The 24,023-nt window shown below is 32.9% G+C and overlaps 1 protein-coding gene across 2 annotated transcripts in view; it reads left to right on the forward strand.

Moving 5' to 3' along the window:
* SHPRH (SNF2 histone linker PHD RING helicase) overlaps positions 1-24,023 on the forward strand; it is an 82,175-nt gene that overhangs the window by 24,855 nt on the left and 33,297 nt on the right. For both annotated transcript variants that reach the window (XM_076002889.1, XM_076002888.1), the window contains 11 exons: positions 28-279; positions 1,106-1,184; positions 6,886-7,049; positions 7,163-7,419; positions 8,532-8,653; positions 13,436-13,524; positions 15,351-15,443; positions 18,458-18,565; positions 19,542-19,684; positions 23,281-23,454; positions 23,789-23,851. In XM_076002889.1, coding sequence (XP_075859004.1) covers positions 28-279; positions 1,106-1,184; positions 6,886-7,049; positions 7,163-7,419; positions 8,532-8,653; positions 13,436-13,524; positions 15,351-15,443; positions 18,458-18,565; positions 19,542-19,684; positions 23,281-23,454; positions 23,789-23,851 — 1,544 coding nt within the window. The remainder of the gene's footprint in view (positions 1-27; positions 280-1,105; positions 1,185-6,885; positions 7,050-7,162; positions 7,420-8,531; positions 8,654-13,435; positions 13,525-15,350; positions 15,444-18,457; positions 18,566-19,541; positions 19,685-23,280; positions 23,455-23,788; positions 23,852-24,023) is intronic.

Here is a 24,023-nt window from a genome sequence, read left to right on the forward strand (position 1 = left end):
ACTATGTCTGTACTGATTATTTCTTAGGTATATCAAGGAGTGAAGAAAGATGGCTTTTTACAGCCTCATTTTTTGGCAGAACAGGATATAGTTATCATTACCTATGATGTCCTTCGTTCAGAACTAAACTACGTCGATATCCCACATAGCAATAGTGAGGATGGGCGTCGCTTACGGAACCAGAAACGCTACATGGCTATTCCCAGCCCCCTAGTAGCTGTGGAGTGGTGGAGGATCTGCCTTGATGAAGCACAGATGGTTGAATGTCCTGCAGTAAAAGTGAGAGTTTTTGGAAAATCTTTTGAGGGTTGGGGAAGAAAGGAGAAAGGGATGAGGGGAACTTAAATAGTTTATTAGTTTAATCATAGTTAACCCATAGTATTGATATTGTTCAAAAGTTTGCTGTTAAACACTATATATGCTTTTCTCTTGGGCTATGAACTACATAACCCTTTGGAATTATTTTGTTACTGTGAATCATAGCTTTATATGCAATGCTCATTATATTTCAGTGAGATGTCAGTTTATACATCATGTAGATCAAAGTAAACCATGTTTAGGGAATGTTTCAGCATTTCTGCTAACCAGAAGGATTCTTGTATTGGTTGCTAATAGCTTTGGGCCAAAGTTGATTTGGGTAGTTTTTTAAATCAGAGAGGCCAAATGGCAAAAGAAAATGCTATTAATACTTTAAAGGATAGAATTTTGATTTGGCCTTTGTCATATGTCTTTATTCTGTCTTCTTTGGTCATTCTGTAACCTAAACTGAATTTATGGATCACACCTATTAATGCATCTGAAGGATGGGATGATGTAGGGGATGTATCCATTATTCAGGGAGTTTTTTCATTCTATACATGCTTGAACTACTTCTCCAATTCAGGTGAGTTGCATGGCAGCCTCCCACTAATGAGAACCACTGTACTGGAATATGGCCCATTGAATATGACACTCAACATTGTGGTAAATAAAAGCAGGTAGATCTCACCCAAAGTGTAGCTTTTCATGGGCTATTTTCATCAATATGTCTGAATTCTATGTTCTTCTGTGTCTTTTTTGTTTGTTCATGTGTGTGTTTGTTTTTATTTCACATTTCTCTCATCAGGCTGCAGAAATGGCCCAGCGTTTGAGTGGGATTAATCGGTGGTGCATCAGTGGCACTCCAGTACAGAGAGGATTGGAAGGTAATGTATGATTTCCTCACATATTGCATGTATTTGAAAAGCTTCAGTTTTTTGTGGGAAAAATTATTGTTGTGCTTAACATTTGTTGAAATTCGTATTTAAGTGATGAACATGTATGTATATTACAGTTAACTCCTAATAGTTTCAAGCCATCATCTTTTTAAATGGTACTTGGGTGATTTTTCTGTTTGTGTATATGAGGACAGGTATGTAGTGAATGGTCCCATTGTTCTAAGTTAAACAATTATTGTACCTGCCTAAACAGTGTAGATATATGTCTGAATTAAAAGCAGAGTTCTAAAGTGGGAAGTAGAAGAATCTGACTAAAAAAGGAGAGGGGAAGAAAGAGAGAGAAAAGGAATTAATTTCAACTGGCTGTGTTTCTGCAAATAGGGACTATGATTTCATTGTCTGAATCCATTAATAATGGGACCATAATTTTACTAATTGTAAAAGTTATAAATTTTTAATAGCTCTATAATGTCAGACTATATGCATGTATACCATTATTCCTTCAGTGATTCCTCTTGGACAGTTACATTATATCTAGTCTTCTCCCCTCCACACATACATTATAATGATATTTCTACATTAATCTCATTTGTTGTTACTTTCTCCATAGAACAGACACTGCATTTTTAAAACCTTTATCCAAGTTGTGAATATTTAAAATTAAACATTTAAGTAAATCTTGTTTTGTGTAATAAATTTCCTAAAAAGCTATTATTAAAATGCAATTAAATTAGAAAATTTAAATATACTTGGAGTCCACTCAAATTTATCTTTCTGGAAACCCAAATTTTCACATATTATGTTTGCTTTCAGCAGGATAACTTATCATTCTCCTGAAACAAAAATATCAACATACATTCCTTGGACCTAAAAACTATGTTTTTTGATGATTATTTTTAGGGGGGAAAGGTTTTCTATGGATAAGTATATATTTAAATATTCACATAATTTTAATGTTACATTAAGATACATATTTATAAAATAATATCAGGCTCATTAAAAGACCAAATTTAGTGGTCTGCCAATATTACAGATATTTAAATATTAAGAAGGTCTCATTCAGCTCAAAAGTTATCTAAAGGGATACAGAAAGAGTAAATGGCTGTCAGAGTAACTTTTTCTAATCTTAGTGCTGACGGAATGTGAGTAATTTCTCGGTTTCCTATGTAGGTTTTTTAGAGATATAAGATATTGGCAGCACAAGTGTTTCGAGCACTTGCTACCATTCAAATTCTTCAATTTTTTTAAACAACTTTATTGAGTTGTTTGAGCTTTAAGTCGTTTATAAGTGACATATAATAAAACTAAATATTTCAAATGTGAAATTTGAAAAGGTTTGACATACGTGGATAGCCATGAATCTATTTCCACAACAAGGTTATCACCCCCAAAAGTTTCCTTATACTGTAAGTCACCTAAAAAATAACTTTTCCAAACTTTCTGGAATTTTACTCATCTTTCCCCCTTGTTTCCATAACTCTCTGGTATCTTTAACACTATGATTATTGCAATGTATCTGTATTTTTCTGGTTGTCACACGTGGGAATGTTAGCCTGCCCATGGTTTACTGTGTTGTATTTGGAAGTGGAAATCTCTTTTGTTTTCTTTTTGTGCTTGGCCCTATTGACATTTTGGGCCAAATAACTCTTTTTCATTGGAGGCTGTCCTGTCCATTTTTAGGATGTTAAGCTTCTACCCACTAGATGCTAGTAGCACTCCTACAGTTCTGACACCCACAAATGTCTCCAGACATTGCCAAATGTCCCCTGGAGAGTAAAATTGCACCCCTTCACCTCTACCTCATTGTGCTAGACTGATAAGTAAATCAGATTTGATGATTTATTAATTAGCAACATCCCAGAGATCTTATGAATCCCAGATTGACCACATGTTAAGGAAGGAAATGAGGGTAGGATAGTTTCATAATTTATCAGGTCTTTAGGTTGTTTCTGCAGGCAGGCTGAAATAATGTCATCTACTTGGAAAGTCAAAGAGGCTGCTCATTCCTTCCACCCTTCACCCCATGTCTGTATGAAATACTTACTTGTATAATATACAAAGCCTTGGCTTTGGTGAATATATAAACCTGGGTTCATATCCTGACTTTCAGTTGTATATCCATAAACAAATTACTTAAACATACAAATCCTTATTTTCTTTAGTTGTAAATTAAGGCGTTTTAAAGATGAATTATAATAAAGTTTACAAAAAGTATTTTAGCACAGTACCTAGCAGATAGTAAATATTCAAAGAATGATAGCTACTTCCACTTCAGCCTTTGTTTTTTTTTTTTCCCTTTATGTAGTCATTTATTTATTTTAGTTTCTTTGAAAGTGTTGATTTTAAATAACTTTTTTCTGGTGCTATAACAGAATACCAGAGATTGAGTAATTGATAAAGAAAAGAAGTTTATTTAGCTTATAGTTCTGGAGGCTAGGAAGTCCAAGAGCATAGCACTGGTGCCTGGGAAGGGTTATCCCATGGTGGAAGGGCAGAAGGCGGACGTGAGTGCATGATACAGAGAGAAGAGCCAGGAGCTGGACTTGTTTTATAACAACCCAGTCTTGAAATAACTAACCTGTTCCCATAATAATGACATTAATCTTTTCTTGAGGAATCCTGCCTCATGACCCAGTCATACCTTCAGTAGGCCTCACCTTCCAACATTGTGGCATTGGGGGTTAAGTTTCCAACTCATGAACTTTTGGGAGACACATTCAAACCATAGTGGATAATGAGCAAAAGTAGGTAAAGTCCCTGGCTTTATTGACCTTATAGCTTAGCAGGGAAGATATATTTATTAAGTATTTAATAAATATTAAATTACAATCAAGATAACTTTTATAAATGAAAAAAACATAAAATTCTAACTATATCATGTTTCATAAAAAAAATCTGGTTCTGTGACATTCACATAATAGGAATGCAGAAGGAAATGACACCTGATCTGAGATCTGAAATATTCACATGAGGTAGGTAAAGAGGGGAGGGAAGAATTCTCTCTTGTGGATAAAACAGAAAATATAAAGATCATGTGCAAGGAGAATACTGAAAGAGTTTTAGCATGTCTAGAGCACAAGAGCTAGGGAAAATAGTACATTGAGACACTAAATAGGTGGTTATAGATGGGACCATGGAGGATGTTATAAGCCATGATTAAGAATTTATTTTCTTAAGAACTGTAGGAGCTATTAAAAGCATTTAAACACAGTTGTTGGAAGTCATCTTGTGATTAGATTTATATTTCTAATATCACTCTAGTTGCATTGTGGATGATGGTTTAGAAGGAAATAAGAGTAGATACCATGTTTCCCTGAAAATAAGACAGTGTCTTATATTTATTTTTCCTCAAGAAGACACCCTAGGGCTTATTTTCAGGGGATGTGTTATTTTCCCCTCAAAGCCTTAGCTTGCAGCATGCACAGGATAGCCAGGACATGACAGGGGGAGCCGACCTTGTTGGTGGGGCTGCCCACACCTTTCACCTTTCCAGTCACCTCTGGGTTAGTAGCTGTCACTATGGTGCAGATGAGAAGGACTGCTCCTCTTCTTTACCGCTCCGCATCAAAATGCATGGGTTGTGCAGATACGCTGCGTAGCCATGCCCATCACTAGGTCTTATTTTCAGGGTAGGGCTTATATTGCACAAATGGTTAGAAATCCTGCTAGGGCTTATTTTATGAGTAGGTCTTATTTTTTGGGAAACATGGTATTAGAGTTAAATAGCTATAATAAGTAATCTAGGCAAGTGATGCTGGCACTTTTGCTTTGGGCTAGGTTTATCTTGAAGATACAGAAAAAAGTGGATGGGGAAGATTAGCAAGCCTTGGTGATAGTGTCAGATTTGTGTGTTTCCTGGTTCTTATCGAAGAATGGTTACTGAGACTGAGTCAGCGGAATAAATGAGCAGGCCAAACAGATACAAGTGAGCGAAGCATTAAGCACAGTACGGTCCAGAGAGGGAACAAGTCGATCTCTACAAGTGGAGACGACCTGGGTTTTTAGCACACATGTTTTTATATAAATGGACTGCCCCTGCTCTCTTCAGGAAGTTTCCCTTTCCTGCCCTTGGGTGATTGATAGGTTTTCTTATATAAATCCCCTCTTAGTTTGTGTTCATGTGTTCTCCCAGAATCCTTTGAAAGCCCACTGGGGGATCAAAACCACAATGCAAATTAGATGGTAATGATCCCTGGGTCAGTTGAGGACAAATGAAATCTCCTAGTGTGCATTTGGCCAGTCCATGATATTTGTGGTTTTGACCATCTCACCAGTTTGCTTTTTCTCTACATCTTTTTAATTGATCAGTTCTTACATTCTCCTCTCATAGACAAAACATCTGTTCCTCTTTCACTCTCCTTATCCCTTCCTAACATTAGGTCAGGAGATGCTGAGATTTCTGACTTGCATAAATCCATGGATAGTAACAATTTTCACCAGTGAATAACACCAGCAGAGAAGCATGTCTAGGGGAAAAGATTATGAACTTGATTTTGACAGATTTAGTTTGAGGCACTTTTGGGATCTCAAGACTTAGCACGTAGGCAATTGATTTGAACTGAAAATAAAAAATCTGTGATCTCTGCATATAGGCTGTGATGCTTTGATTCTTTCAGATGTTACTAACTCCCAGCAAACAACAAAGTTCGACCTAAATATTTGTTGGTCATCTTCAAAATGATGTTGTAGGTAGGGTCATGGTATTTTATATTATTTTTTTATGGCTTGTAAAGGGAATCTATACCCATTGTGGAAAATTTTAACAATATGATAAAGTATAAAGAAAATTACACTCACCCGTAGTCTTCACTTGAATACAAAACCACATCCAGTCTTTTCTATATAAATGAGCTCATACTACACGCATAATTTTGTGTTCCTTTTTTTCACTTAACATTACATCCTAAGCAGTTTTCCATAACTCATAACAAATAAATATGTAGAAAACCACTTAGATGTGTTAAGTGGAGAAAAAATAAAATATAAAATTGAGTATGTACAATCAAGAGATATATAAGAAGTATCACATGCTTAAAGCTAAGAAATGCAAGGGATACTAGATCAGAAAAGAAAAATAGTTCTATTTTATAGGGGTACCATAATTTATTTCTTTATTTGAGTCATTTTTATTTTATATATTGATATTATTGCTATGAATATCACTGTATGGTCAATGTTGTCTATATTTTTTATTGTCTTAGGCTTATTTTTGAGAAATGGAATTATTAGATCAAAGGGTATGAAGACTGTCGGTTTAGAGAATATTTTCCATATTATCTATGTGATTAGAAATCTTTTTTTCCTCATCCAACAATTCTTGCATCTATTAGTTTCACTGAATGGTATTTCTTACATATCTCTTATCAAACACATTCAGTTGAGTAGTTTTCTGGTTTTACCTCTGATGGTAATTTCAGACTTTGGAATTAAATATAAGCTTTGCATAATGGTTCCATAAACTTTACAACATTTTAGCACCTTGCACAAAACTTAGAACAAAATATATGCTCAAGAAGTATAAATTGAATTGGAATTGAATTTCAGATTTAATAGCCTATACAATCTACATTTTAATTCATTGAAATTACTATGTACTGTGTAATGCCTGTAAAAATGCTTATTCAAAGTAGTTATGAAGAAATACAGAAACAGTTATTCTCAAAGTGTTTTTTTTCTTTTATCTTTTCAGATCTTTTTGGGTTAGTGGTCTTTCTTGGTATTGAACCTTACTGTGTCAAACACTGGTGGGTTCGACTTCTCTATCGCCCTTACTGTAAGAAGAATCCTCAGCATCTCTACAGCTTTATTGCTAAGATACTGTGGAGGTCTGCGAAGAAAGATGTGATTGACCAAGTCAGTATGATAAGTTTTTATTGACTAAGTATATTATAGGAAAAAAGAAACTTTGGGATGGGAAGTTAAATTTTCAGGTGAAATCTTTTTTTTTTTTTTTTCTCTCTTTATAGATCCAGATACCACCACAGACTGAAGAAATACACTGGCTCCACTTTTCTCCAGTGGAAAGGCATTTCTATCACCGTCAGCATGAGGTGTGCTGCCAGGATGCAGTGGTAAAACTCAGGAAGATTTCTGACTGGGCTCTCAAACTCAGCAGCCTGGACAGAAGGACTGTCACCTCCATCCTGTATCCGTTGCTGAGGCTCAGGCAGGCCTGCTGCCACCCACAGGCTGTTCGTGGGGAGTTCTTGCCACTTCAAAAAAGGTTTTATTATCAATGTCCTTATACTGCAATTGATAGTATCAAAATAGACAATATTTAAGCAATCAACTTTCTGGCCCACAGTTTCATTCAAAGACTTATAACTGAGTTGTCAGTTATTTTTAATGGTGTGGTGTTTTTTTCTTTGGTATGGAATCTCATTTGTGAAAGATAATCACATCATATTTATTTTCATGGTTTTGAACATTTCTTTTAAAATTAGGGTTATTGTTGGGGTTTTTGTTGTTTTGGGGTATTTTTTTGGCTGTACTCCAAGATATGAAAGGATTTTGCTCTTATTATAATTTTGGTTCCCACATCAGGGAATTAATTAGATTACCATTAAATATTTTCTTTAAAATTATACAACTATATTTATTTGATTATTCCTTCTGAAAACATTAAGGAATTTGTGTTCTTAGTATTTCTAGTGTCCTAGAAATTTTTTTATGTATCAGACTGTGACTCAGGAACTGGCCTTTTTTAAAGCACCTGAGGCTATAAGAGATAGAGGATTAGATTTTGTCCTTGACCTTAAGCAGATTATAGACTAATAAGGAAAAATGACAAAATTATATTAATAGATTTCTGAAATACAAGGTGAACATGGTAAATTTCACAAGATGTATATCCAAATTACTGTGAACAATGAGAGTATAGAAATAATTTGTATATGAATGGCTAAAGTTAAACAGTCTTCTGGTGGAAATGGCATTTGGCTTGATCCTTGAATCTTCATTTTTTTATAGATAAAAAAATATTCAAGTTAAGTGTTCAAGTTCAAAGACGTTAATTAGTTAAGTTGCAATGCTGGTATTCAGATAGTCTTATAACACCCATAGTATTTCAAATACATCATGATGTACTTTCGACTTAAGGAACTAGTACATTCTATTAATACTTCCATTCTCTCTATCCTAAAATGGGAAGAACTGAAAGAATGGTGGCATCAGATACAGGTAATTGAGCTGGAATGGAGGTGAAGAAAAAAATGCTGAAGATATCGCAGAGATTCTGTAGGAGTCTCATACTCTTGATCACATGTGATATACACTCCCACTGAATATTGCTTGGGAATTTCTTTCTAGTTTTGAACAGTCTGTCTTTTCTTTTAGCACCATGACAATGGAAGAACTGCTGACATCTTTGCAAAAGAAATGTGGAACTGAATGTGAAGAAGCACATCGGCAGCTAGTTTGTGCCCTCAATGGTTTAGCAGGCATCCATATCATTAAAGGTAGAAGGTGATTGCTTTGTTATCGCTGACTCTTCCAAATACTTCCTGTAGAAGGTTAATTATAACAGAAATCAAAATTCCCGCCTAAAAGACATTCTCATACACTACTGATTGCAATTTAAATGGGTTAAACTTATGAGAGAGCAGTTAGGCAGAATGCTTCAAAAACCTTCAAAGTTTACATATGCTTTGACCAAACATTTCCATTTTTAGAAGTTCTTTTTTAAGGAAATGAGGATATGAACAAAGAAATGGCTAGAAGTTATTACTCTTAGTCTTTAAAAGTGAACAACTGTAAACAATCTTGTCTTTATGCACTGCAACTTGATTGTGCAGGAAAAATACTAGAACTTGTAAGTGAATTTTATAAGATTGTATGATACAAAGTGAATATACAAAAATCAATTTTATTTCCATTTGCTAGGAATGAACATTTCATAATTATAACAATACTATTCATAGTAGTACCGGAAAATATGAAATACTTAGGCATCAATTTGAATAAGAATGTACAAGACCTACACAAAAAAGCATAAAACATTGAAAAACAAAATATTGCTGAGAGAAATTAACGCCTTATTATACTGTGTTTATGGATCAAAAGACTCATTTATTATAAAGGTGCCGGTACATCCCAAGTTGTACAGAGCCATGTCATCAAAATTTCAGCAGACTATTTCTAGAAATTGACAAGCTAATTCTAAAATTCAAATGGAAAGGCAAAGAACCTACAATAGCCAAAACAACTTTGGAAAAGAGCAAAACAAGATTTGCATTACCTTGTTTCAGGACTGTTTTTAAAGTTACAATAATCAAGACAATGTGACATTGGCATAAAGAGAGGCATGTAGACCAATGGCAAAGGATAGAGTCCAGAAATAATCCAACTTATTTGTGATCAGTTGATTTTTCAACAAAAGTGCAAAGGTATTTCAATGGAAATATGTGATTGGGATTAGGCAAAGATTTCTTAGATATAAAGAAAGCACAATCTGTAAAAGAAGAAAACATAAATTTGCCTTCCTCAAAATTAATGACCTCTATTTCTTAAAAAGCAAGAAAATGAAAAATAAGGTACTGAATGGAGAAAATAGTTGCAAATAACATATCTGAGAAAATACTTGAAACTGAAATTGAAAAAGCGCTAATAAAGCCCAATAATAAAGAAACAACCCAATGAAAATGGGAAAAGCAAATAAACTTTCCTTTGCATTAACTTGAAAATAATTAGGCAAAAATTGAGAAAATGTGTGTCTCATGTCTAATACCAGTTTCTCAGTGCCAAATTAATTGAATGGAGTAATTGTGATTAAAATCTAGACTACTTGACTATTGCAGATGAGAAATATGTGTGTTTGTCCTTGAAAATATATGAATAATGAATGTACTATTTATTTTCAGATCATTAAAATCTGTCGTCATACCTGAGAAATGATTATTTTTCTATAAGCATTTTACGTTATGCATAACACTTTCATGTGCATATGCTATTTTATCCTTATAACTGCCCAGTGATTGAGATATAATGCCCATTTAAGGAAACAGGTTCAGAAAGGCTTAGTTGCTTTCTCAAGATTACAACTGATAAGTGGCAGAATGTGCCCTGGATCTCTTGATTTCAAGTTGAATATTTAATTTTTGTATGTAAACTTCAATATTATACTGTCTATTGTAGGTTGAAATTTCACAGGCAAAAATTTCTAAAATGGAGTAATATAGAATTTGTAGATTGTCACAATAAAAAAAAAAATTTCAGCTTTCCCATCTTGATTTTAAAACTAGTCCTCATTTTACTCTATGATATGATTCAAAAACTTAGTGAATTAATTTTCTCCTGTGGCCTTTTTTCTTATCTCCTTTTCCAATTTATTATTGCCTTGCCCTGCTATGAAGTTATGTATGGTACAGATACTAGGAAAAAAGGTTTCTTATGTGATCATTTCCAGACACTATCACACTCTAGCAAGGTCAGTATATAGTTGGCTCCTGTGTGGCAAAATACCATGCTATTGCATAATAGAAGCTACCATCACTGCTCTTTCCATGGTTTCCTTTGCATTCCTAGTGTAGGTCCAGAAAATCCATTAATAGAAGATATGTATATTCTGAATTTAATTATAAACTTAATTGTAATGGGTTTGCTATTTTTAGTTTCCATTGCTTAACTTCATAGTGGTATGTAAATGTAACATTTCATATTTAACTTACATAATTTAGACTCTTCCAATGTAAAGACGGGACAGTGAAGATCTGACTTCTAAAAGAAATCTAAAATTAATGTCAAACTCTGAAAGATTTGCATGTATTATATGCAAATATGTATTATGATTTGTAATGTATATTCTAAAGTCCTCCTTGATTGGTATTAAATACATTGTATTATTATAATTTTGAAAAATTTGTTTTCTGCATACTATTTTTAGAGAAAACTAGCATGGCAATATCAAATCTAGTTTGTTTACTTGAAAATGTTAGTGCCATCAAGTGGTGAAGAATGGATATTTCCAGATCTCCAAATTTGACTTAAATTTTTATATCTTCTCAAATATGCATATTTTTGTGTCTTTTTTAAATAACATAAATGCAGATGTTATAGTAAATAGTTCAAATTCAGCTGCTCATTATACCTCCTTTAAAAATAATAATTATGAATGGTGAATCATTAAATGAATTATTCTCTATAAGTAATATATAAACACTAATGTAATCTATGTCTTTTCAAAAGCCTTTATCAAGACTCTTTATTTTTTTTTAAATAATCTTTTTTTTTTTTTTCTTCTGAGACAGAGTCTTGCTCTGTTGCCTGGGCTAGAGTGCCCTGGCGTCAGCCTAGCTCAATCACAGCAACCTCAAACTCCTGGGCTCAAGCAATGCTTCTGCCTCAGCCTCCCAAGTAGCTGGGACTAACATTTTTAGTTGACCAATTAATTTCTTTCTATTTTTAGTAGAGATGGGGTCTCACTCTTGCTCAGGCTGGTTTCAAACTCCTGACCTTAAGCAATCCACCCACCTCGACCTCCCAGAGTACTAGGATTACCGACTTGAGCCACCACGCTCAGCCTATCAAGACTCTTAAAAACTAAAAAAGAAAACCCACCGTGTGAAGATAATTGAGTGTTACTCTATATAGTGTGACTTCATTATTATGAAAATATTCTTCTCCGTCATCAAAATGAATAGAAATTGGCTGACTCTGCAGTCCTGTAAAAAATGTGTGTTTTAGAAAGTTTTTTATTAAATAACTGATAGAACTAGATATAAAAAGCAGTCATATAAAAGCAAGTGTTTAAAATTATTTTTTTAATTTTTAAAAAGCAAGTGTTTTGTATAACCGTATCAATGTCCAATGATACAACAGTATCAATAGACATGCCACTGAACTACTCATTTTAAAATGGTTGAAATGTTAAATTTTATGTGTATTTCACTTCAATTAAAATATATATATCCACTTTCACAGAAAAAAAGAGAGAACTAACCTTAGGATTTGCAAAGGTGTTTATATAGAAAGTTCATTATAGCTATGAACATAGTCCTAAATACATGATCTTAAAAAACTAGTGTGAAATGTTAGTAAAAGAAAGTATATGTTATACTTGAGAGAAAAAACTTTATCAGCAAACAGAAACTAGAAGATCTCTACACCTTTTTTGTGTTTCATGATTTTACCATTATTAGATTTTTAATTGTACTTATGATGTACCAGTTTTGACTTTTTACCCAAATAGCAAATAAAGTAGATTCTATTATTTAAGCCACTTAAAAAGGTTTCAGCTCTTCTTTCATTGAGTTGTCATCAAACTTTTTCTGTAAAGATCCAGATAGTAAATGTTTTAGGCATTGCAAACCATAGCATCTCTGCACTTTTACTCAGCTCTGCTATTGTAGTCAGAAGCAGCCACAGACAGTACAAAAACAAATGAGCAGAGTTGGGCTCTAATAAAACTTTATTCATCAACCCTAAAATTTAATGTAATTTAATTTTCACATCACAAAATATTATTATTTTTTATTTTTTCGACTAGTAAAAATCATTCTCTAGCTCATGGACCTGAAAAAAATGCAGAGGGTCAGATAGGCCATAGTTTGCCAGCCTAAGTTTAGTTGATTCTCTTGGAATTGTTTTATTTGAATGAGCTGCTAGTTATGAACAATAGAAAACAGCAGACATCTCAGACCAACTGTGATATGTGTGACCAACAATGGAAAGAAGATCCCTAAGTTTTTGAAATGTACTTTTTAATTGGAAATTATTTTGGCCTAATACCAAGAGCAAAAATAGCTTTCAAGAAGAATACATTATTTTTCTGTGAATTATGTGTAGGTTGATCATAGTGTCTTGAATATTTGTTTACAAATTCCCATAATTACCCTAAATTTATCCTTAATGTCAAACATGCCTCCTAATTGGCACCCTTTAACTTCAATAAGAAGAAAATTATTTGTCTAAATTAAAAGTTAATCTAGACTTTGTTTTTTAGTATAATATTAAAACATCATAAATATATTTGATTGTAAATATATTTCAATATAATTTTAAAACATTATAAATATGATACAAAGGCATTATGTTCTATGGAATTAAAAAAGGAACTATAATAAGTCATTTTTTATGGGGTCAATCATTGATAGCAAGCCAAATTTCATTACTTAAAATCATTTTTCGTTGTAATTACTAAGTTACATTTTTGCAGTAGATGTTTTTAGATAATAGACAACTAGATGACATTGGGAGTTAAATATGTGACTTTTTTATGCTTTAAATACATTTTAATTCTGTAGGTGAGTATGCCTCAGCAGCAGATCTGTACAGAGAAGTGTTGCGCTCATCTGAGGAGCACAAAGGAAAACTCAAAACTGATTCACTTCAAGTAAGTAAAAACTAAACAGTTTCAAATATTCTATTTGTTTTTTACAAAATAATTTTTTCTGAATGTTTAAAAGGATAAAGGTTAAGATACAGAGTAAGTCATAATCATTGAGAATGAAGCCTGGGATTCAGTCCTTTTATTATAATAAGTACCCAAGGTGATTCATACATACAATAAAGTTTTAGAATCAATACTATTCCATCTGCTTGGAATAGTAGTTTTGGCCACAGGCTTGACAAGATAAATTTGTAATCTACATTAGAAAAATAGTTCAAGTTATTTGTACTTAAAGAATAAGTTATTTGTATCATTTTTGCATATGAATTTTTACCAAAAAGAAGTTACACTCAACAGTGGAACTAAGTAATAAAACCTATCCAATGATCTTATAATTTAATTTTTAGAGGTCTTTTAGGGAAATTTGTATATTTCAGTTATAACACTTATTTCTCTTTGCCACCTTGGTTCTTTTCAGTGGATCATATAGACAAGGCTATCTAGCTAAATGGAAAATAAAAACCAATTTTATTAATTTTGGCAAGTTTAGGCTTGAAGTCCCAAATGAGATGACTTTACCATTCAGAATATTGTCTTTGGAACTAACATATTCACATGTGCCACAATGAGTATTTGGAGGAATGTATGGGGGAGTGGAAGAAGAAAAAGTTAAATATGCATCTACTTATATTCTACAAGGATAAGGATTACAGAAGGCAGGCCCTAGACCTTAAGCAAGTGTGTTTGTCTCAGGAGGGAGTGCAAAGATATTCTCCTGAATAAAGGAAATAAAGTAGAAGAATGGAAATAGGTAAGTCTAGTATGCCTAAATTCAGGAGTGAAGAGTAAGGAGTCAGCCTGGTTCTTGCTTTTGAGTCATAGTAATCCCACTGACTGGGAAAGCATAGCTCACTGAATATCTTGCTCTGTCCAGTCAGACCAGCCGCTTTGTTCCCTTGGGATAAAACATAAGGGGGTGGAAAGAGATCACAGTATTCTCCCCATTTCACCACCATGTACAGAAAATTACAGAAGTCCTCTTCCACAAGCGTACATAGAGAAGACAAGTTTCTACCACTTCAAGTTTCTTTTTGCTATTAACTCTAATGATGTTACTGATTATATTGTCTATGAAGCCATGTTGACAAGACCGAAGACATTTGAGGTAATTCTTCTAGACTGACTACAAAGATTTGTACAGTGGCCAGTAATCTGTAGCTGAAGAGAATGAACCTTTAAAGTTTCAAATGACTGGCACCAAATCAGATCTTACCAGGACTCTTTCCCTGTCATCCTTAACCTTTAGCTATCTTTCCAGTAAAATGTCAAGTTAACGGATAGAAGCTACTTTCACTTTATTTCATAACCCTGCTTTCTTATTTATCTTATTATCCTTATTTTTATTATAATATATTAATAATTGCTAAGTTCATCCAGATTCATTTCCCAGGAGAAAAGGAATCAAGTCAGTGCAGTTAGCCTTTCTACTTTACTGAACTTATTTGGTTTATTCTCGTTTCCTTATATAGACAAATGTATGTATAACAGAAGAAATATATCTGCTGAATGCATAACCTTACTGCGTAGGACAGTATATTTTTAATTGAAGAAAATTCATTTCATAATTTAAGACCTTTGCTATAAAACTGACATCATTTTTCTCTCAAAAAGTTGGTACTCAAATTGTCAAATTGTTTTAGAGAAAAAGTATTTGGTGATATGGTCTTAACATGGTGTTAGTGCTCTGTATGCCATATGAATAGTAGGTTCTCACTAGAGTCCTGCCTCTGCATTGACTGTTGTAATTATTGCCTTTGGTGTGTCTATAGAGACTTCATGCTACCCATAACTTGATGGAATTGTTGATAGCCAAGCACCCAGGGATACCTCCTACCCTGCGAGATGGCAGACTTGAAGAAGAGGTAATTATTATTTTATCATTCTGTTTGTAAAAGTATATTTTTTCAAACTTTATGCTCCATCTAAGTGATAGTTCTTAGGACATACAACATTTAAATAAATGTAAACATGTTTTCCTATTACTTTGACATTTCAAACTTTGCTGTGGTAATTTTAGGCGACAGAGACATCAGTACTCCATACTGTTTTGCTTCTTTGGTGATTGCTTGAAGTTATATAGTTACTGCTTGTTGTAGGTAGGCTGTCTGTAGCCAACAGCACAGAATGTGTAAATAAGCAACACACTGAAAAAAGGAGACTTTGTTGATCTCATGGCAGATCTACAAAAGATGTAGTTTATTAAGTATAAAAAGTTTTATACTTTTTCCAACTCTTGCTGCATATTGTTAAAGGTAGTAACTAAACTCAATTTTTGTTCAAAGAAGTTCCCCTACAATAAGTGTTACTATCTTATTGTGCTAATTCTCCCAGGAAATTTTGCCATTTTTAAAAATAAAGGAGAAAGGACAAAGCTAAAAGAAAAAGAGTAGATAAGCTCAAAATGTATTGAACCTGTAAGTGAAGGCTTTATTTGAATCAATAAGATAAAAAAATGAGATTATATAAGTATGCATAGCCCTTTGACCACTGGTTGTGGGGTATTTTTTTTTTTTGGCTTTTTTTTTTTGGTGAACGGTTTGTTTATTTTAATTGACAAAAATTATGTATATTTATGGTGTATAATGTTTTGATATATGTAAATATTGTGAGATGGCTAAATCAAACTAATTACCTCACATTTTTTTTGTAGTGAGAACATTTAAAATCTACTCTCCTAGCCATTTTCAAGTATATAATGTTGTTATTAACTATAGTGACCATATTGTATAATAGACCTCCTGTATAGACCTCCTATATATATATATATATATATATATATATATATAAAACATACAAAATACAAAATAAAATGTCAGTCGACTGTTATGTAAGACTTCTGGTCTACAGCAGGCTCTAAGTAGTTAATTTTTAGGGGGACTTATATATATATATATATATATATATATATTCTGTATTCTTACAATAAAGTAGGCTGGAGAAAAGAAAATATTATTAAGAAAATCATAAGGAGTAGAAAACATACTTACTGTTCATTTCTTGGAAGTAGATGGTCATAAAGGTCTTCATCCGCATTGTCTTCACATTGAGTAGGCTAAGGAGGAAAAGAGGCGGGGTTGGTCTTGCTATCTCAGGAGTGGCCGAGGTGGAAGAAAATCCATGTATAAGTGGTTCCACTTAGTTCAAACTTGTGTTGTTCAAGGGTCAACTGTATATACCACATTTTTTTATTCATTCATCAGTTAATGGGCACTTAAGGTTGATCTGGGCTATTGTGAATGATACTGAAATGAACATGAGAGTGCAGCTATCTCTTCCACATACTGATTTCATTTCTTTTGGTTATATACTCAGAAGTGGAATTGCTGGATCACATGGTAGTTCTATTTTTAATTTTTTGAGGAACCTTCATACTATTTTCTATAATGGCTGTCCTAATTTACATTACCATCCGTAGTGTACAGGGGTTCCGTTTTCTTGACCTCCTCACCAAAACTTATCTTTCATCTTTTTGACAATAGCCATCCTAACAGATAGGAGGCAATAACTCATTGTGGTTTTAATTTTCATCTCTTTCATGATTAGTGATGTTGAACACCTTTTCATATACCACTTGGCCATTTGTATTAGTATGTTTTCTTTTGAAAAATATCTTTTCAGATTCTTGATTATATTTTAATTTAGGTTGTTTTCTTCCTATTGAGTTGTTTGAATTCTTTATATATTTTGGATATTAACCCCTTATCGTATATATGATTTGCAAATATTTTCTCCCATTCTATAGGTTATCTCTTCACTCTGTTGTGGTTTTGTTTTGTTTTTTGGTTTTCATGGGTTTTTTGCTGTGCTTTTGACTTCACTGTTCTTGATGTTAGATGGCAATCTAAGTGTTGGAAGTTTTCAAGTAAAATTTCATTCCCAGCATAACCATCTAATCCTTGCACTTTTCATTTAAAGGCCTTCGGTGACAGGAAGCTATTGTATATCTGGGTGACAACCCACTCTATTAGTGGACAGCTCTAATGACCAAATAATTATAACCAAGGACTTTTAATAAAAATTAATTGGAAGATTATGACAGGGAGAGTTAAAATGCATAAGAAGAAGTGCTCATACTATATAGATGTATTTCTAAGGAGGCCATATTATCACTTTGTCTAATTGTCATAGAATATGAAGCCACAGTTTTTCAAAGCTGGACAAGATCCTAGAATTTATCTTCAACCACTTCCTTTTATAAATGAAGTAATGGAAGCTCAGGGAAGTGAAATGGCTATTCCAAAGAGGTGTATCTATTCAGTTGAGCCATATGAAATTGCCATTCATTACATTCATTACAATAGAACACTAATAATATCGGATTGAAGCCCTACTTCTGACCTTGTTTAACCTTATTTACGTCCTTAAAGGCCCTAACTCTAAACACATTCACATTGGCAATTAGGGCTTCACATATAAATTTAGGGGGAACACAGTTCAATCTGTAATACCTGTGTTACTATATATTCTCAAGTATTTTTTTTAAACTCAAGTAATGCGAAGAAACTGTGATAACTAAATTAGACAAGGAATTCTGTAATAAGATGTCCTTGCTTTGCCTCTTAATTTGAAATATTACTGTCATTTTTCCCCTCTGTTTTTTTCTAATTAAGAAACTATTTAAATAAAATTTGGGTAATGGATATTTGCAATTTCTTAAATTTTGTGACTTGGACAGGTAAATTTTGTTCTCTTCCCTATCTCAGAAATTTCTAGCATGATTTTTATTTTATCTATAGTATACCTGTAGAGTTTTATGTTTAAATCAAATTAAGTAGTTTTAAATATATAAAATGACCACATTGTTCTTCAAACATAATACTACACTATTTTCTATAACTGGAGTGAAAGTTTGTTTTTACTTTCTGTTTCAACACAGGCCAAACAACTTCGAGAGCACTATATGAGCAAGTGTAATACAGAAGTTGCTGAAGCCCAGCAAGCTTTACAGCCTGTGCAGCAGACCATACGTGAGCTTCAAAGAAAAGTATGTCCCCAAAATGCAGTGTTTTTTACTTGTCTTTGATTCCATATATCATTTTGTTTTTGTTTTGGGGGGAGGGAGAAACTTAAATTTCCTTATTCATCATGGAATTCCTAGCACCTAGTACAGTGCCCCACCCATAATACAAATTTATTTACCGTTATTAGTAAGGTTTATTGGTTGAATGAATAGATACATAGCTAAAGCAACTATTTGGAGGTTGTCTTTTATTTTTTTAAAACTATAATGGGTTTCCTCTTACCTTGGGTATGTAACAAGTTGTCTTTTGAAGAAAGTAAAGACTTTTGTAACCTCGTTTTGATCTTGAATATGTATGTTTCCAAAATCTTTTCTTTTAAGATGTTACATTAAAACCACAGATATTTTTCTTATGGAATACATACCATTTATCATTTCTAAAATTTCTCTTTTATGCAATCAGTAGCAAAGTCTAAAGAGGAGGCTATACAAATACACTTTTATTTTTCATTTTTTAATGAGTTGCTCTATATTTTATTCTCCATAATTCATTAATTACTAAATATCCAGGCATATGATTTTATTACTATAGGTTATTCATTGAGTAGAATCTAGTTCTATTAGTCAAAGATTAGAATGAAGGCTTTCTGTATTACACTGAGAAAGATATTTATGATCTTTTCACATGTAGAAAGTATCGAATTTTCATTTTGGCGTAAAGTATTTTTTTAGCACAGCTTTGTTAAGTGTGTGCAATATTTCATTCATCCAGAGTAGTCAGAAAACAGGTGTTCTCTTTAATTATGTATGCAAAAGAAGCATTTAACCATTATATGGATAGTATGTATATTTGTCTCCCCTCTATTATATAATTCCTTTGATAATTGCATTTATTGCTTTCTTTGAATTATGCAAATCACCCTTCCCAATGATAGAAGCATAATAAAAAAAATTAATTGTACTAAAAATATTAATTGATCAGTTATTGTCTTTTTTACAGATTCATTCTAATTCTCCTTGGTGGCTGAATGTGATCCACAGAGCAATAGAATTTGCTATTGATGAGGAGCTTGTTCAGCGAGTGCGAAATGAAATAACCAGCAACTATAAGCAACAAACTGGCAAGCTTTCTATGTCAGAGAAGTAAGAAAATAGCACAAAACATATTAACTATAATCACCCCAAATATTCAGATCATTCAATATTTAGAGGTATAATTAAATACTAGAACATATTTTGGTTATAAATGTATGATTTTTACATTTTGTTAAGAGTACATTTCAAAGAAAATTATTAGGTATAATGCTAAAAGAGAAATACTTTCATATATTATTAATATCTATTTTAAAATACTCTCTTTTAGTGCCTTTTTAAAATCTGCTTAAAGTATTTTCTTTGTTGGATACACCTAAAGCCAACTTTAAGCAATGTGTTCTTGGTTGTTTTTTTTTTTTGTTTTTTTTTTTTTTGATAGTTTGCAGAAATTTATTAACATAGAAAGATGTTTAATCTTCTGTCCCATCAGCATCCATTGAAGTGCCTACAACAAAAACCACTTTTACCTACTATTCTGGATTTCAATTCATATGACACTTGTTGTTAGGGTGGAAAGTTTAGCAGGTGCTCATGGTGCCGGTAGAGAAAGATTTCTCACACAGAGATTAAGATATATAAGTAAAATTTATTTTATCATTTAGAAGGACAGGAAGAATGAGAGAGAGAGAGAAGGGTGGGGGAAGAGATCAGAGAGATAGCATGGCATCCCATAGAAAGAATGGAGATGCCAACACCAAGGCCAGGTGGCTCACTGATTTTAAGGGTGTTGAAGAGAAAAAAAAATAGTGATGCTGTCAGTTGATAACAAAAGTGGTGGCAGTAGGTAGATAAAAAATACAAGGATGTCAAAGTCCAAAAGTTGGTTTCCTGCCTTCCTTGGAGAAGGGATAATTACAGGAGATGTCACTCTGTCTTGGAGATACATTGAGGGTTGGAACTGGTTCTCTTGCTGTTTACTCAGGAACTCTGTAAAAGCACATTCTCAAAAAACAGTTGTGAAAGAGATATTTACATCTCTTTTCCATCCATTCAGCTTTCTTCAGAAGTTGTGCAAAGCAGAACTTCTGCAGGGTATCTGTTAGTTAGACAACTCATAGTATTGACCTTTAACCGTTATTGGGGAAATTATAGGATTAAGTATTTTCCTATGTGGGATTAGGTGTTTTCCTGTTGTTTTTGCAAGGCTGCCCCTTGCACTTGTTTTAAAATGGCTTTTGTTTTGGAGAATTTCATCCTTGACATAACACATTCCCGCTTCCTCAGTGTGATTTTAAATGTTTTCATTTAGTCTTCCAAAAACTTTCTCAAATGTCTGCTAAAAGAAATATGCCACATTTTTCATTTGTGTTATTACACTCATCTTTTTGACCATACAGAAGCTGATAGGCTTCCTATTCATGAAGTATATGCAATATTTATGTCTTGAGTGCATTCCCTTGTTTTCTATTAAGCCCAAGGATCTCAATTTCAGAATAAGTTGCCAATTTAGTCATGGTTCATTTTAATCATTTTTAAAGCTATATCCTAATGCTGTGATCCCCAACCCTGGGGCCATGGACCATAGTGATCTGCAGCTTGTTAGGGATCAGGCTGCAGAGTTCTGCCACCCCTCCTGTACCCTTGTCTGTGGAAAAATTGTCGTTCATGAGACTGGTCCCTGGTGCCAGAAAGGTCGAGGACCACTGTTTATTCTGCCAGCATTGTTGAAACAGCAAAGAAAATATTAAAATTATTTTGAAGTTGTTTTTCTTAAATTACACAGGAACTACTTAAAAGATATAAATTATCGTATTAGAATACATCCTTATTGAATGTTTTGAGGTCCCAGATCTATAAAATTACCACTAGGAAACAAAACATATCATTTATTATAGAAACATTCTTTTCATAAACATTGGGTATAAATAGAAAATAACAAAGTATATTTCAAAACATGCAAGGTAACCATATAAAATACCTATAAGTAAGTTAATTTTTTAAATATTACTATATATTCAGAGATTTTACTATTATCTGTGTTTTTATATGAAATTGATATATCAAAAGCCAAATTATTCATGTTTGCTAGTTAATGATTGTTGGGAAAGGCTCTTAGCTTAGTGAAGAGCACAGCTGGGTACTCTAGTCAGATTGTTATGTTCATACTCAGTGCCACCACTTACAAGTTCTGTGTCCTTGAAAAAGTTACTTAGGCTCTGTGCCTTAGTTTCTTCATCTGTAAAACCCCTCAGCATTGTTGTTAGAATTAAATAAATTAACATTTGTGAAGGACTTACTTAGAATAGTATAACAGTTACCTTCTATTATTATTTTCTTCTCTTTCATTTAAAGGACTGCAAGAGGAAACATTGCTCAGAATGGTTAATGCTGATCTGTGATAATATTTTTCACCCCTATTCACATTATTCGGATATGTGTTGGTGGAGAAAAATTTTGTGAAATTACATCTTTTCTTGGAAACTTAAATTTCTAATAAGTTAGAAATCAAAACCTTGTTTTCTTTTTGTGAATAGTATCGATATCTAACCTAATTTTGTTCAAGTATCTATGCAGATTGTTGAGAAATTATTGAGCAGCTATTCTGTGCCAGTTATATATATATATATATATATATATTTTTAAAGGATATGATATAATTCCTGCCTTCTAAAAGTTAGCTCAATGAGAAAAACAAGACCCACAAGCAGTAATATGAGTAATATGATTATGTATGAAAACTGAACATAACAAAATACTAAAATGAGTATTCAATAAACTTCATGGACAGAAAGAAACATAGATGAGTGCTGGAAAATATTAAGGTGAAAAATATTAAGGCTTCAGGAAGGAGGGCAACTTTTTTTGAAAAATTTGGTGAGGGGGATATATGGTATTTCAGGAAGGAAAGTATATAGTCTTAACTTTGAACTCTTCATATTTTCCAGTTTCTAATTTCTGATTATTTTAGGCCTTCTTTTTCCTTTCATAAACCCATACACACATCCATAGCCCTTTTCATTCAGAGTTTATCAAAATGGTTAAGAACACTATAGCCCTTTTTATTCACGGTTTATCAAAATGGTTAAAAACACTGTAGTTGAGCTTAACTCTGACACACATTTGTGACTTTATTTACCTTAATTTGTTATATTTCATCCATAATGTTGTGGTAGCAAAATTATTGAAGTTACACAGGAAAAGTGCTTGGCAAAGTACCTGGCATAGAGTAAATGCTTCATATTTAATTAAACATATATATTTAAATGAGGAATACAACTCTTGGTTAGTTTTTTTTCTTTTTTCCCAATTTTCTGTCTTTATTTATCATTCTGCATTCACCTCTCCATATAGAGCAAGGGTGTCAAGGGGACATTTGTAGTCATTTGGCCTTACAAAGGAAGAATGTGGCAATCCTGATCTTTCAAAGATATCTGAGACAGAGATTTTGTATACTCTTTCCATTTTGAGCATAGGACTATCCAAATCTTTTGATGTCTTTTGTAGTAGACAAGCCAATGTTATTGTACCTTGACTATTAGATCCCGATTGAATACACTCCTGAGGAAAACACATTCAAGTGCGGCTGGGTAAAATGTAGCACACAGTTTCTTTAGCACTTTGCTTGGCAGCCATTTTCTGAATTTGAGAAAATTGACTCTTATTTTTTTATTTGTGTTGTGTGTGGTGCTGGTGGTGGGAATCAGATTTCATGACTGTAGAGGTCTTCAGTTCTTACTTACAACACAAATGGAAGAGCTATATAAATTCCAGAAGCTAGTAAGAGAAGCTGTAAAAAACCTGGAGGGACCTCCATCTCGTAATGTTATTGAATCTGCAACAATCTGCCACCTCCGACCAATTCGACTTCCTCTCAACTGGTAGGTAGTAGAAGAATTTATACAGTGAAATGGTACCATTCCATTAAGCTAGATTTCTTCTGAGAGAAGAAACAATACAATAAATATTGTTCGTATAATCATATAATATCATATAATAAAACTTTTTTCATTTTAATTCAGACAGAAATAGAGATATATTGTTAATCTAATTTTAAAAAAACTCAGGGACCAAGTACTGAAAACCATGTAATTTTTTTCTAAAATGGCATATATGGTATAAATAATAAATAAATTACAAAATACTAAGCTTCTATTAGCAATTACCTGAGTGCTAGTTATGTTTGTGACTATTTCTCTGATACTCTTTTTTCAGCTGTGTCTTTTGTAAAGCTGATGAATTATTCACAGAGTATGAATCAAAGCTATTTTCTAACACGTAAGTTCTCTATTTGATTATTGCCCATCAAGAAAATTAAACATTTTACAAGATTTAGTGTTTGATTATAAGACCATATTTTGTTCACAGTGACCTGTCTTATATTTTTCACTTCATTAAATCAAGTAAGTAAACCCTTGGCATTTGATCATTTAACATGCTCAGTTTTACA

Source organism: Microcebus murinus, chromosome 5, assembly GCF_040939455.1.
Source record: "Microcebus murinus isolate Inina chromosome 5, M.murinus_Inina_mat1.0, whole genome shotgun sequence".
Classification (NCBI taxonomy): domain Eukaryota; kingdom Metazoa; phylum Chordata; class Mammalia; order Primates; family Cheirogaleidae; genus Microcebus; species Microcebus murinus.